This window comes from Falco peregrinus, chromosome 3 (genome assembly GCF_023634155.1).
Source record: "Falco peregrinus isolate bFalPer1 chromosome 3, bFalPer1.pri, whole genome shotgun sequence".
In the NCBI taxonomy this organism is placed as follows: Eukaryota; Metazoa; Chordata; class Aves; order Falconiformes; family Falconidae; genus Falco; species Falco peregrinus.
This window is the reverse complement of record NC_073723.1, coordinates 105313430-105328480: the sequence shown is the minus strand read 5'-3', so window position 1 is coordinate 105328480 and position 15051 is coordinate 105313430. Positions and strand designations below refer to the sequence as shown.

General features: G+C 53.4%; 1 protein-coding gene across 1 annotated transcript; it reads left to right on the top strand.

Annotated features, from left to right (window-relative positions):
• Positions 1 to 2680: 2680 nt before the first annotated feature.
• PERM1 (PPARGC1 and ESRR induced regulator, muscle 1) lies at positions 2681 to 14162 on the top strand. Its single transcript, XM_013299910.3, has 4 exons — positions 2681 to 2771; positions 3379 to 5424; positions 7351 to 7467; positions 9478 to 14162. The coding sequence occupies exons 2-4, from the start codon at positions 3381 to 3383 to the stop codon at positions 9555 to 9557; spliced, it is 2241 nt and encodes a 746-aa protein (XP_013155364.2). The 5' UTR covers positions 2681 to 2771; positions 3379 to 3380; the 3' UTR covers positions 9558 to 14162.
• Positions 14163 to 15051: the final 889 nt, after the last annotated feature.

Here is a 15051-nt window from a genome sequence, read left to right as displayed (position 1 = left end):
CTTCACATTATGGCTAGGGTTTTTTTTTTTTTCCATTGCTTTTCCTGCAATCTCATCACTCTCTTCCTCCCCTAACAGGCAGCATGTGACAAGTCTATATCAGACCCACATTTCTCTGCGCTGTCTGCATTGTCTCAGCAGTGAATTCAGCCAAAACCCCCATACTCATGTTGGTTTAGTGCTGATTTTAAAAGCTCTGTGAAGGTAGAATTCTCCCATACAGAGTTTCCTGCATAGGAAATTGCTTATCTTAGAGTATTATTCTATATAGCTCTGATAGCTCCCCTCCCCTCTGCCGGTCTGTTGTGGTCCCTTTACACCAAGAGTAACAAATGTCAAGCCTGAAGCCACAGAAGGGGTCTTTATGCCCATGTAAATGCCCCTCTGTGGCACTCTTGGTTTTCTTGCCTCACTCCCTTTTCCATGCCCTTGATTCTGGCTCTTTCTCCCACGCTGTGTCCTATGTCATCAGGCAGAGAAGGGCCTCATCTCCTGCTTTATTTCAGGCCCTTCTCTAATTACACGTTGACATTAGTTATTTATATAATGTCCTTAATAGCAAAGTGTCAATACTGGAGGTGCTGGGAGGTGGTGGAGAGGCCTGTGCCCGCCTGTCTGTAGCTGAGCTGGTCACATCCACGGTCACGTTGGTCTGGAGGTGCTGGAGCAGCCCTGCAGCATCCCAGCATCTGGCACCAGTTCCTCTGGAGAGAGCTCTGGAGGGCTGGAGCCAGGTATCCCAGAGAGGCACAGGGTCACGCACCAGGTGCCAGAAGGTAATCAGAGACGGTCTGTTTGGGCTGCAACTGCTGGATGTCCTTCACAGACAGCATAATGTCCCTTCTGCAGCCTGCATGGCTTGGGGCAGCATGCCTTGCCCTTGGAGTCCACGCTGTGCTTATATGGTCCTCCCAGAGGAAGGCAGGGAAGTGCTAGCAGATGCATAATTTCCCCAAGGACAGTGTGTGGGCTTTACCCTGGACAGCTAAATAAATACTTGGATGTCTCCTGCACCGAGACTTGTTTGTGTCTCTGAGGCCAGGGTGGAACATGTGGTGGGGTGTGTATAGTTCCTGTTGGGTTTGGTGTGTGGCTGCTCCAGCACTGGCTTTAAATGCGACATTGATAATGCGGGCTGCCAGCTCTCTGCTGGCTTCCAGTTCCATCTCGCTGCCTCTGTCTCTTTTATGTTCTCTGCTGTGGTTCGCAAGGCAGAGTTTAAAGGTTTCTCTGACTAACCCTGGCTGCCGGACTCAAAGGGAAGGAAGTCGACTGCAGCCAAGAAAAGGAAGTCAGTTGGTTTCCCTTCTGCGTCTGCAAGCGCGTGTGAGGAGGGAGAGGGAGAAGGGTGTAGCCAGATCAGAAATGAGATAGGATGGGAAGGCAGCAGACCTCTTTCCTTCCATATTTTCTTGGCTTGACAAGCTCCCTGTGTGCGTCAGCCCAGAGCATGGAGAAAGGAAGCGTGTCCTGGTCAATATTTACCCGGTGGCGTGGGGCAGCACACTTCAGCTCCAGCTGTTGGTGGGCTACGAGCTTCTGGCTCACTCCTTGGCAGTGCCGTGCGGGAAGGCAGCCACGGCGGGGACCTTCATTCCTGCAGGTTGGCAGGTGCTGGCAGGGCAGGGCAAGAGGCACTGCTGCCCTCCAGCCTGTGGGACAGGAGCTGGGTGCTGTTCCCCAGCCCCTTGGAGCATGCCATGTGGCATGGCCAGCACCCCAGCTCTGCTGGCACCCTCGAGGTGGACGCAGGGCACCTGGGTCCTGCTGGGCTCCCACAGCATCTACACAAGTGGCCATCTGCAGTTTGGGTCTACGGCAGCCCAGAGACACAAGGGGTGGCCGGAGTCTGGGGGCAGTGCTGTCCCCTCTGGGGGCAGCAGGGCCTGGGACTGGGCTTGGGCTTGCACTCACAGGCACAGTGCTGCAGGCAGCTACTTCAGGGCATCTATTTCTGAACCCTGGGACAGGGAGGGCATGCAGTAGGAGGCAGGCTCCAGCACTTGCAGGAGCTGAGGGCTATTTCTGGCCATGGTTGCTGACCCGCCAGGCAACCCTCAGCCAGTTGCTTCCCTGTAACTCCCTCATGCCAGGCTCACCCTGAGTCTCCAACCCATGGCTCCCTCTGCCACCTGCACCAGATGCTCCTGGGGTGCATGGGATGGCTGCCACGCACCACACAAGGCTTGTCATAAGACCGTGATGCTGGCTGTGGTCCTTTGATGTGAATCTGCAGTGGGTTGGCAATAAGTGCCCTATGAGTACATAGACAAATGACACCCCAAGGCATGTTTCTGTCACTTTAGAAACGGGTAACCTGCAGACTGAGGCAAAGAGGTGGGTATGTTGTAAAAAGCCATCCAGATGTCATGCTGCGCCTTGTGCTAAAGGCTGGAGCTCTGGGGCCTGGGCCCCTTCCCTGCTGGTCATCCCACAGAATAACCCCAGGCAGAGGGCAGAACAGAGCAGTGGGCATCAGGTGTGGTCTCAGAGACCCCAGAGGCTGTGGGACAGAAACACATTGGCTGGCACCCTCACATCTTCCCCACCAGCTTCTATATATGGGCCTGCCCTCTCTGAACCCATCACACTCGGATCTCAAGTGACACACTGGGGAGGGAGGGGGAGGTGTCTATTTTTAGCCCCTGAATGGATCTGTGCTGGAGCCGAGCTCTCTGCCCCCATCAAGGGTACAGCATCATGTTGTGCTGGAAGGATTTTTCTGCGTGGCTCTTTGAATGGCTCCATCACTGGCTTAGATTGTGGTACAGGTAGGATGCAGCTTTGTGATTTCTCTGCTTCTTCTCCTACCGTTGGATCCCCTCTGCTGGTTTTGGGCTCTGTTGCATCTCCCTCCCGAGAGCCATGGGTATGGACGGAGCTGCCATGTCTGGCTGGAATGTCCTTGTTTGGACTGTGCTTCGTGCTACCTTCATGCATGATGCTGTGGCAGCAGGAATGCTCACGAGCATATCCCCCCCCCACTTTTTTAAAGGCAAAAGGAGTAGGGAAGGGGTATGTGAAGTGCAATACTGCTGTGCTGCTGTGGAGAGAATTCCACCCCATCTGTGCTGCTGTGCTCGGGGAGCAGAGGCAGAAGGGACCTGAGGGGGGTGGTAGTGGTCTCTGTCACTGCTGGCTGGGTTATGGTCCAGCACAACCATACCTGTCTGGCTGAGCCTGCCAGGAGCTGCCCTCACCTCTCACCATTTTCAGCTGGAAATGAGTGAGGATGAGTGAATGCCGGTGACAGGGAAGCAGGGCAGGAATCTGGGGGGAAGAGTTTGGGGCATATACCTCTGCTATGTCTGCTGATGCTGATACCCCCTCTTCATGCCTTGATCTCTCTGGCCCCCTCCTCTTGCTTTGCTGCTGCAGGCATGGACAACTTTGAGTACAGCATCCAGCTGAATGACAGGGACTGGGCTGAGTTCTTCTTGGCGTCGGAAGAATGCAACCTAGCACCAGCCGCCCTGGCCACGGCTGAGGAGCAGTGTCTCAGTGACATTGAACAAGGGGACGGCGTGCCGGGGAGGGACTGCCGTGCCAGCACAAATGGGCAGATCACAGTGAGGGTGGGCAGCAGGCCAGGGCCTGGCACAGGGAGCTCTGTCCCACGTGGGGTGCCTGGAGACGCCTCCCTGCGCTGGCCTGCTGGTGGGCATCTCTCCCTGCCGGAGCTTCTCTCGGGCAGCGAGGACGAAGCGGACCTGGGCTCGGTCGGCAGGTTTCTGTGTGAGAGCGACAAGCCCAGCTGCCCTTTGATTGCTCCAATGCCCAGCACGCAGGGGAGGCAGCCCCCCTGTCCCCCTGCAGCCACCCTTGCTGGCCCCACTGACGGCACAGCCGAGAGCAGCTCAGGACAGGACGCAGCATGTGAAGCAGCAGCACTGCAGTTGGCATCAGCATCGGAGAAAGGAGCAGCCAGCAACAGTCAGGCCATGGAGCCTCCCAGCCACCCGGCTGGAACGAGCGGCCCTGAACAGGGAAGGGATGCAGGAGGGCAGCAGCCCTATGGCAGCCCAGTGGTAGCACAACCGGGGACGGCAACGCAAGGCAGGTCGCTGGCACTGGCTGCCTCCCCAGAGGGTTCAGCGAGGAAAAGTCCTAGCAACACTTCCCGCTCGGAGTCTGGGCTACGGGGACCTCTGCGTGACCATCCCCCAAGCCCTGCCCTGGAGACTGCGCCCAGAGCGCCCAGCTGCCCAGCGCAGGAGGAGGCGAGCAGGGAGAGAGCGGCTGCCGAGCCGAGCTCCCCGGCTGGCTCCCCGGAGGTCGTGAGGCCCAAGGTGCCAGGACAGCTGAGAAAGAGCCGCAAGCAACGTGGAGCCAGTGCCACAGAGGCAGCCCAGAGGGACAGGGAGACTGCAGGGACTGCAGCGCAGGGGACCGTGGTACCCATAAAGGCACCTTTAAGCTCGCCACTGTCCTCACGAAAGAGCAAAGGGAAGGAGAAGGCAGCCAAGCCAGCTCCTGTGAAGCTGGGGAGCGAGGAGGCAGGGGAGAGCAAACGGTCAGTGCCCAGCCCTGGTGTGGATGAGGGTGATCCAGCCGCGGGCGCTCCCCCGAAGCAGAAGGCAAAGGAGCCAGGGGCACAGCCCCTGGGAAAGGCGAAGGCCACCAAGCATTCAAAGCCAGGGCAGGCTGGTGCCTTGGGTGTGTGTGACGATGTGCTGGCGATCCCTGCCAGTGAAGCCATGGCTCCTTTGGGAGCGGCATGCCAGGAGATACCAGGGAAGCCTCTCCCTCCCAAGAGTGTGGCAGCTTCTGGAGGAGATGCTGCTGACGGAGCTCATGGAGAGCCTGCAGCTGAGATCCCTGGGCAGCTGGCCCCCCCGTGCTTTGCAGCTGGGGCCTCTGCAGGGAGAGACACCCTGGACGTGAGTTGGCCTGAGATGTATGAGTATTTGTTCTGTGACTCCCAAGGGGAAGAAGAAGGAGTGGAGAACTCAGTGGAGGGGGAGAAAGCACCCTTGGAAAGGGAAATGTCCCTGCCTGAACTGTATGAATATTTTTTCAATGAACCAGAAGGAAACAGGAAAAAAGTCAAGAGTAAAGACAGGAGGCGAAAGAAGTTCAGCAGCTTGGACCACGCTCGGCTGCAAAAGGAGGACTCCAACTCAGCTCCAGTCAAAGACTCCCTGGTTATCTCAGTCCCTGAGGTGTATGAACACTTCTTTCCAGACAGGCCTGGGAACAGGGCAGGCTGGAGGCAGATTTTCTCAATCACTCCAACCTCCGAGGTGAGGAAGGCCGTAGGGGCTTTTAAGTCCTTCCTGCAAAGGCCAATGCATCTCATCAGAGGCCAGGCCCCTGCCCCCCAGTCCTTTGTGCAGAGAGGATCTGGAGAGAAGCTCCCCCTCGTCCCACTGGGAAGAGGCCAGGCACGGTCAGAAACGTTGGACATGGCCCTTGCACTGACAGGTAAAGCACTGCTACCCCCTGCCCGATGGCCCCAACTTGCTGCTGCACTCAGGGATGTGCCTCTGCCTTGTGTGATCTCCCCTGCTCCCACTGCCCCTGGGGAAGCCTGGTAGCCAGCTCTGGCCCTGCCGCAGCCACCGCCACTCCAGCTACAGCGGCCTTACAAATGGGAGCATTTTGGTGGGCTTTGCCAGGTGTAGCTGCTCTGAAATCACCCTCCTGGCATGTTCACCTTGCCACGCAGCAGCCCTGGGCTTTAGCAGGGGAAGCGCGGCTAAAGCCACCACCACGACATGCTGTGTCACATTGGCTCTCTCTTGCGATGCTCACACTGTCCCTATGCCAAGCAAGTACTGCTGGCCAGACCCCACGGGCTGGCTCCCAGCACTGCAGGAGGCATGGACAGGGAATCTGGGTATATCCTGTGCATAACTTGCTTTTCTCTCCACAAACCCTGGTCCTGGAGCAGAGGTGGTCATGACAGAATGCATGCAACAGGCTGAAATTCACCCTGGCCGAAAGTCCCTGTCCTAGCTGATTCAGTTGTCCCCCCTGAATGCATATAACTTACTGTGGCTCTAATCTATTCTTTTGCCCTCTGACCAAGGAAAACGTACTGAAGTGGACAGCTGCACTGAACACGGCTGGTGCTATTGCAGGGTCTGGTAGAGACAGGAATCCCCTACCCCACCACCATCCGACTGCCTGCAGAACCACATACCTGTATTTCTGATGAGGGAGTGGGAGGCAGAGCAGCAAAATCCTTCTGTACCAAAGAACTCCTGCCCCTGAGATAAGGCAGTGGCTGCTGGGCTGCTAATCCATCTAATATCTGTGGGGGAAAGGGTGTGCACAGAGTGGGACATGTCCAAGGCTTCCAGCTGAAAGAGGTGTGTGGGGACTTTAAAACACATGCTAATGTCAAAAACACCCTTGACCTCAGAGGTTACCTGAACATTAACTGTTACTGGAGGAAGGTAAGAGAAACAGGAACGAAGGGACAGCAAGTCTGACCCACTAGGACAGCCAGCATATTTATCTTAAAGCTTATATGATGCTTACAGCCACAGCGCCTCATAGTTAATATTAAACCCAAACAATGAATGAGTCATCCCAAAGGGTGCCTCAAAATAGAGCTTCCGGTCTGTTTGCACAGAGAAAACCCCCTTTGCCATCATTGTAGATAATTAATAAACCCGTTTTAATTAAAAGCCTGATCAAATAAACATAGGAGCAAAAATAACCTACTCTTGCAACATGCCTTCAGGTTGTACCAGGCTTGGAACTCCAGCAAAGAAAAAAATGCAGAGCACTTAGGGCTGTCTCCCTCCCTGGACCTAGCAGGCAGCGGGAGTGAGGTGGGATCCAAGGAGAGATGCTGAGCACTGGTGCTTCTCGGGGGGCGTATGCTTGTCCTAGAGATGCATGTGCCTTGGTACATTGTCTTGCAGGAAGGAGACCTTTCCCAGAGAGACCTGCCTGCAGCCCTGGTGCATCAGCAGCCACCCCGGGAACTGCTCTCTCCTAAATCTACCCCCCAGACCCCCTTCCAGGCACCACACAGGGCTGCACTGGGAAGGTGGGCAGGAGGTGGTGAGGCAGGCAGAGGTCCTGGAAGCAGTGACACACTGGCTGTGCCTCTGAGGACCATGGGTAGCATTAACAAATACTTGCCTTGGGCTCTTAACGAAGTGTAAAACTGAGAGGGGTGAAAAATGTGCCCCTCTCCTTAGGAAACATACCCAAGTCCTAAATAGACATGTTTGACCTGACCAATGTTGAAAAAAGGTCTTCTGGGAGGGTGAATGTGTGAGAAGGATGTATTTCTCTGGGAGTGCAAGGGACTCGCTGCCCTGACGCAGCTGGAGCCTGCTGTGGCAGAGGCGGTAGTGTAAAACCCCAAGCCTCATGCTCTTCTTCTCACAGGGAGGCCTGAGGCTCCGCTGGCACTGACCCACAAAGACATGTGCCTTGTCTTCTGTGCCTTTGCGTCCTGGGCAGTGAAGACCTCTGACCTGCAGTCTCCGGATGCCTGGAAGACCAGTACGTATGGTGCCCAGCCTGGCAGGAGAGGGGTGGGAAAGGACCCCATGGAAGTCATAGTGAGGAGAAAGGCAGGGATGCTAACACTCTAACACTCCCTGTGGGAAAATGCAGTCATTTTCCTGCTTTTCCAAACTGTCCCGTTACTTTCTAATACCTTCTCTCTCCTATAGAAATGGCAGCCCTGACTCCTACTCACTTAGGTTGTCCTTTCCCCACACAAAGTGGCTGCTGACTTGAACTGAACTGTAGGACAAGTCCATATTCCTGGCTTTGGCCCTGCTCCATCCAGCCTCTGACAGGGACCAGGACCAGTGTGTCAGAGGAAGAGAGACTTCTTTAGGATCCATGCTGGTTAGAAGCTGAATCGGTACCTTGAGGATGCAGGTTTAGACTCCCATCGTCTGAGCTGGGACAAACACATGCATTTTTCCAATGTGCTGTAAAGGTATAATCTTTTTTCTAAATACAGCTTAGCTGAAGTATTACCCTGGTGCACTGAGTCCTGCAAGTAAACGGAGCTCTGTCAGTTCCCCTCCTCTCCAACCACAGCACTTGGAATAACTGGTGGGGAGAGAGGAAGCTCAGGCAACACAAATTAGCCGAGCTGTGGCCCAAGGGGTGCGGGTCTCTGGGTGAGCAGGGCAGGGGACAAGTGAGTGCAGCAGTGCTGCCCTGGTGGCAGCAGCTGAGCGCAGGGTCCAGCCCGTGGGCACCGAAGAGCCCCTGCCATGGGGTGAGATGCCAGGGTCAGGGCTTCCCGCTGCTTGTCCAGGGGAGGAATGTTCCCCGCTAAGGTCACACAGGAAGCTGACACCCCGAGCTGAGAATAGCTCATTAGCTAAAGTTGCTCCGTGCAATCATCACAAGGAGCTTTTGGCTTGCTCCTCCTTGCCTTCTTAGTATTAGGTGGTAGATGTGGCCTTAGAGAGGGTGTGAAAAACGTAACGGCCTTGTGCCCTCAGGATTGCATAACCCAGTGCAGTAAGCACCCAGGTGAGGAGGGGAGGCCAGAGACAGCTTAACGTCCTGGGCAATTCTTTTTTGGCATTTTAGGTTCTAACAAGCTAAATTTCCCTGTCTATGTCCCAGGCTCTAACACATAAACCAAAATCAAGTCTGAATTTAAACTGGGAAATCCAAAGGCATGGCTTGGGTTCCCAGTTTTGCTTGGGCACAGATCAGGGGGTTTTAACCTCTTTTATAAGCCATGCTAAAAATATTAGCTAAAAGTACAGAGAAGAGCTTGATTCTGTGTATCATCTCCATTAGTTATTTTTTGTATCTCTACATTTTCTGATTCTGCGTTTTGGGTATTTTCTGCTTGGCTGGGATCAGAGTATCCACAGATAACCCACAAAATTATATTTTTCTTGGCATATTCCTGGTGCAAACAGAAGTAGAAAACGAAGGGACTGTCCTGAAACCCTACTGTGGCTTTCTCATCGAGATTAGACCCACTAGATCTCCACATGAAGCTGTATATCTAACCACCACTCATCTCTACCACACGCATGAAGTCTATGTTGTGTTTCCCTCAAAAGCAGCTGTTTCTTGTGAAATGGTGGTGTGATTCCTGTGCCCAGACTATAGGACTAGATGTAGTTGGCCAGGCTTTGGACAGCTCAGGAGTGAATGCACTGGGAACAAGGATGGTGGGGTGGGGATGAAAAGCAAAGGCAGGAAGGGACTGAGAAAGGGAGGGGAGTGACACACACACCCACACACCCCAGGACCTGTGGATTACAGTGAGCCACATAACTTGTGATCTTCAAGTTTGGAGAAAGACCATCAGGTTTGGAATCACAGAATCATTTAGGCTGGAAAAGACCTTTAAGTTCATCAGGTTCAACCGTTAACCTGGGACTGCCAAGCCCACCACTAAACATGTCCCTAAGCACCACATCTACACATTTTTTGAATGCTTCCAGGGGTGGTGATTCCACCAGCTCCCTGGCTTTGCAAGAAGCACACAGACTCATTCTGGAAATGTGCTGCGCTCTTTTCCAGTGTTCCTGGCAAGTTTTGGCACGCTTTCTGCTATCCGCTACTTCCGAAGGCAGGTCAGAGAAGGACACCTCCGGACCTAGCCCAGCACAAAACCAGAGGTGCTTCCCAAGGACATGCGAGGACGGTGGAGGCAGAGGCCAGGGACTTTGTTCTTGGGCATCGTGAGGAGCCTGGATCCCAGCACCAAAACTTCTCTGGACCCATCCCTAAGGGGACAGGATGTCACAGGAAGCAGGACCCTTCCAGTGATAGTCATTTACAGTACTGTAGGCAGTTTGTACCTGAAGAGGAGCCCGGCGTGGGCTGGCTCTGTTCTTTCTTTGCACACTTCTTGCATATTTGTCCTATCTCCTAGGAGTAGTCACACCATCAGTTGCAGGGTCCTGCTTGTCCATCCTCCCTGCTGAAGGCAGCTGGTGGCAAAGGAAGGCACTGAGGGGGCAGAGGGAAGAGAGAGCAAAAGAAACCAGGAAAGTGCTTTGTTCCTATGAAAGAGCTGGGATATCTGTGAAGGAAGAGAGGAGAGAGCTTTGGGGAAGAGCTGTCTCTGCCCAAACATGGTGCTTTGCTAAGCATGTGCTGGCTGTGTGTGGCTAGCTGGGCAGCAGCTAAAGGCAACAGAGGGGCCACTCGCTTGGCAAGGGCCAAGTCTCCCATGACCAGTTTGGCTCACTGCAGGAGGACTCATCCTCTTGGATTTCACTCCAAGAAGTCATGGCTCGGTCTAACAGTTCAGGAGGCTGAGATAGGGTTTCTGCTGCATGTGGCCGCCTTCAGTCCCGCTGAGCCAGAGCCACAGATGCGGTGCCTGTCCCTGCGGGTGAGGAGCACCCACTGCAAGGTCACATCCCACTCCCATAGGCAGAGGACAGGCAAGTATCATGGAGCCAGGGCCAGGGGAAAGGGTGGCTGGGAAGGGCCCTGCAGGAGGCTGCGCAGGACAGAAGAGGCTGCAAGACCAGCAGGGAAAGGGGCCGAGCACCGGGGAGCCTCAGGAAAGAGCCCTGACAAAGACAGGAGCATGTCGGAGAGGAGAAGGAAAAGGTATGTGTACATGTATGGCTCTGACAATCACCAGATGAAGGGTCTATATATACAGCTTGGTCCCTCCGCTGCCTCCCATCACAGAGACATAAAGTGGGCTGGGAAGAGATGTTGGGTGAGGAGGTGCTGTGGCTGGGTGTGTAACCTGTGGGGCTGGAGAGGGCTGGAGCGGCCCCAGAATGGAAAGTGCGGTGAAAAATTAAAAATAAGTGGTTCTTCCCGGTTTCTAGTGCCTTCTTGATCACTAAAGGGCATTATTAATGAGGGGGTTTCTGCACTTCCAAGTCTGGTAACAGCACGAATGTGAGATTTTTTAAGCCCTTAGGGACCAGATCCACAAAGGTACCGGGGGAAACCTGCCCAGAATACCTGTGTGGATCTGCTTATGAGCTTTATAGGAACATTGTGGCAATGTTTGCCTTATGAAACCAGAGAGGAGAGGTTTAGCTCTTCCCTTGCAATGCAGAGTGCCATGCAATTTTAATGTGTGTAGAGTTGTACTGACAACCATGTATTATTGCTGATAAGAAAGAACACTGTGCAATTGTACAGTGAGATATGTAGCAGGAAATAGCAAGAGAGAGACGTACAGGCTCTGTATGGACTATACCAGCTGCGTATCCAGTTAAGAGGAGTTTTGTGGAGGAGGAGAACAGATAAAATATGCTGGAAGCTTCTAATAAAGATCTATCTCATTTAATATTTTTGTGTACATACTTCTGTCTATATTGTTTATGTGTGAAACTGTTGAATGAGTACTGAGTTTTAAAGAATGAGAAACCAGTCCATCATGTGTCTGTTGATACAAAAATGTAGGGGTTGATGTGCTGGCTGAGGAGCCCTGAGGACAGCGTATGCAGGGAGATGGGCTGCTTCTCCTCTTCTTTGGCTCAGTCCCCATGCCTACCTGAGACACATCTTGTCTGTCACATGTAGCTAATGGCCTGATCCAGTGAGCTCTGCCCTCTCTTCCGTCTAAAAAGCACTCAGGACTCGAGCAGAGTCCCACTCCTGACAACCCTCCAGCCATCTCCTCCTGGGACCCCCCTGAACAGACCAGCGAGCACAAGTCAATGCACAGCAGCAGCTCCCGGCTTCCATCCATTGATCCTCATCGCCTCTGACCTCTCCAGCCCCCTTGATGCAGCCAAGCTCTCCAGCCTGAGCTGCATCCAGGAATGCCTGGCACTGCAGCCTCAGGCCCTGGAAGATGTGCCCGGCAGACCTCTCCATCCACTGAGCAGGAGCACGGGAGGCACAGGGGAGGCTGAAGTGTTCACATATGCTCAGTTTTACTGTTTATCCAGCCATAATCCATTAAGCGCTCTCCGCGATCTCAGTGGCAGGTGGAAATACAGCAGCCTTGGCATGGTGGGTGGGTAATGGGGGAACAGCTGGAGGAATCAGGCAATTTCATTATGCGACATTTTCCTGGGAGACTGTCACACGGGGCTGAGCAAAGCAGAAAAAGGTCAGAGGAGGGCAGCAGACAGGTTTGCTGAAAGGAAAGGGTCTCTGGAACTGCCAGCTCCTGTCTCAAGGGGCTCTGGCTCTCCCTCCCTAGTTCCTCATGCAGAGTGAAGTCCCCAGGGTAAGGGACACAGCTAAATCCTTGAACGGTCAGTGCTGACTTCTTGCCTGGTTTGAATTTTTCAGATTTTGTGTTTTCGAGCTTTGTCACACAAATCTGGAGGAAGTAATGTTTTCCCTTTGTTTTGCAGGTGCAGGAACATTTCGTTCCCTCTCAGCCATGTACAGCACTCCCAGGTGCGGTGCCATTCTGGCAGTCAATGAACGATTGTGCTAAAAGTCACTGAATTTAATCCTGGGCAAAAAGGTTGGGAAAGCTGTTCTGGTTTATCTCAGTGTCTCAGGGATTAAAAAGTTGGTCTGTAGATCTCACCGGAAGATTTCTGGCCAGAAACCATAATGCTGAAGACACTTATGATGATATTAGCCCCGCCAGGGAGGTCTGAATGGGGGCAGGGCTCTGTGCTGGGATGTGACGAGTCTGCATGTACCCATGTCAGCTGGCTCTTTTCTAAGCAATGTCCTTGCTTTGGAGACCTCATCTTCCCAGGGGAAGTGGTTTTGGTCTCAGCTGCTCCCCACAAGCCAAAGCTGCAGACATTTGCTGCAATGGGAGTGCTGCTGTTTCAGCTCACTGCTTGGGCACCCTGTGAGGAATGAGGAAGCTCAGTCAGTTGAGGCTGGGCTGGAGAACTTCGCGGTGGATGTGTAGGTGCTAAATCACCACTGGGAAGAGACTTGCTCATCCTCTCCTGCCACCATTGTTTGAAGGCTCTGTGCAAGATTTTTGCAGGAAGCCAGCTCATTCCACTGCTTGCAGGCAGTCAGGCTACAGTCGGAGACTACTGTCAGGTTTTGTGAACTACACGGGGCAGGCATGGCACTGACGGGAGGCTGCAGGAAAGCTGTTTTGCATGCCGGTAGTAATACCAGATACAGTTCAGAAAGGAATCAGATCTAGATGTTGCAAGAAGCAGGAATGGTAGGTCATGCTCTGTACCCCCAGTGCTCTGGTCCATGGGTGAGCTGCACTTGGGGCGGGAAAAGCTGCCTCCTGGTGGTCCTTGACCTGCTTGAGCTGGGAAAGGCATGGTAGCACTGAGTCTCAGTTTTCCCACTCCAAGGGACATCGGGTATCTCACTCTCTCAATGCCTCTATCCTACTGTTCAAAAACTCATGCAAAGTTTCTACCCAGAAGAGTTCAGTACTCATATTATGCTGTAGATAACAAGGTGCCTGTCACCTCTCCCAGCAAGTGCCCTTTGCCTGTCTGTGATAATTGGTGTCCGATCCTTTAGAGCTTGGGCTTGGAGACATAAATGGGATTTGGCACCTCCCCCTGCTAAAAGTTACCAAAGCTGCCAGATGATCCATCAGGTTATAGGTGCATTTCACACTCCTTTTCATCTCTACTAGAAGAAGTGGATGAGGTAAATATTTCAGAAGATAGGTATTTTCAGCGCACTGCAGAAGCTAAAGGAATTATGAAAGATCTTGTTGGTATCAGGAGATCAGGTCTGGGAGTGTCTACTGTGCTCAGTCAAGCAGCAACATCTCTAGTGTCCTTCAGGAAAACCAGCCTGGACTTGCTGGCAATTTTAATGCTTGGTTTATTCTCCGACCTTTTAAGCTCTCTCCTCTCCCTCCATGGCTAGGTCATCTTGCCTGTATCTCACCCTGGAGGGAGGAGCTGCGAGCTCACCATCTTTTGCAATAGCAGCAGCCACCACAATAGAAACGACCTTTTCAGCGCACCCTTGCTACTGTGAGATTTGTTTTCCCTTCACCAAAGAGAGTGGCAGTGCTGGCGGTGGGACCCATGCCATCCAACCCCACTTCTCTGCCTTGCACGTAGCTCCCACATCTGACACCTTGTCTTGCCAAGCAGATGAAAAAGTCAGGCAGGTGCACCCTCAAGAACTGCCTCCGTATTTCATCTGGCCTTGATACATCACGTGCCACTCGGCTGCTGGAGTCCCAGCCTGGAAGAGGGCTGCGGCTCGCTCTCCTCCCTCTTCTGCAGCCATCAGTTTTGCTGGAGCAGTTCCTTCACTCTTATTTTTGCTTCACCTCTCCGTAATAAAACTAGAGCAAAGCTTCCCGCGGACGTTCCTGCTAGGCCATTTCTGAGTCATGACCGTCTTCTCCCCGCACTTAAAAAATATTTCTGATGGCTGGTGGTGCTGTGCCAGAGGCGGAGTGCAGCCCCGGCGGGCGGCAGGCAGAGCAGAGGGAGCAGTGACCTCCCTCTGATCTGGGACTGACAGAAGCGCCAGTTGCTTCAGTCCGAGCGTGGCTTTCTCTGGTGGCTTCCCCCACCCACAGGGCGGTGAGGGAGTTGCTCATCACAGACGAGGGCAAATCCTGCACATCCTCAGCTCCTCAGGGGACCAAGAGCTCTGCAAGGGAGGCGCTGGGTTTTCTGAGCAGGTTTTCCGAGCAGGTCCTTCTCCAACGTCAGCTGTGGTTCCAGGCAGCCACTCATAGGCAGCTGACAGGAAAAGACACGTTCATACAAAATGCCCACCGAGGAATTCCCAAACCTCAAATGTCTTTGTAAAACACAACAAGAAGATTGGCACATCCATGCACAGCAAAGGAGAGGGAGCCGGCCAGGTGGGCTGCTCCATGGCAGCTACACCGTGTCTTCACTCATGGGTTTTTTTTCTCCAAACTCCTGAAGCCAAAGGAGCAGGTCACAGGCTCCACTTTCTTTTTCTAAAAACACCTCTCTGCTGTTTATTCTTTGAGCAAAAGAAGTTTGAAAATGTGGCTTGGAAATCAGAAAGCAGAGAGAAATACAGCAGTGCGTGGTGTTTCAATAACTGCTCTGTTTTTCCGGCCATGGTTTCAGAAGGGGGGACCTGATTCAGGACTTTTAGTACTTGGAGGGAGCAGGGGGGTGGAGAGATCATTTGTCAGAGAGTGACTGTTGGCAGCTAGTATCATCTCGTGCCTTTCATCTGCCTCTGTGAATAAAGATGCAGCTATGCTGTGAC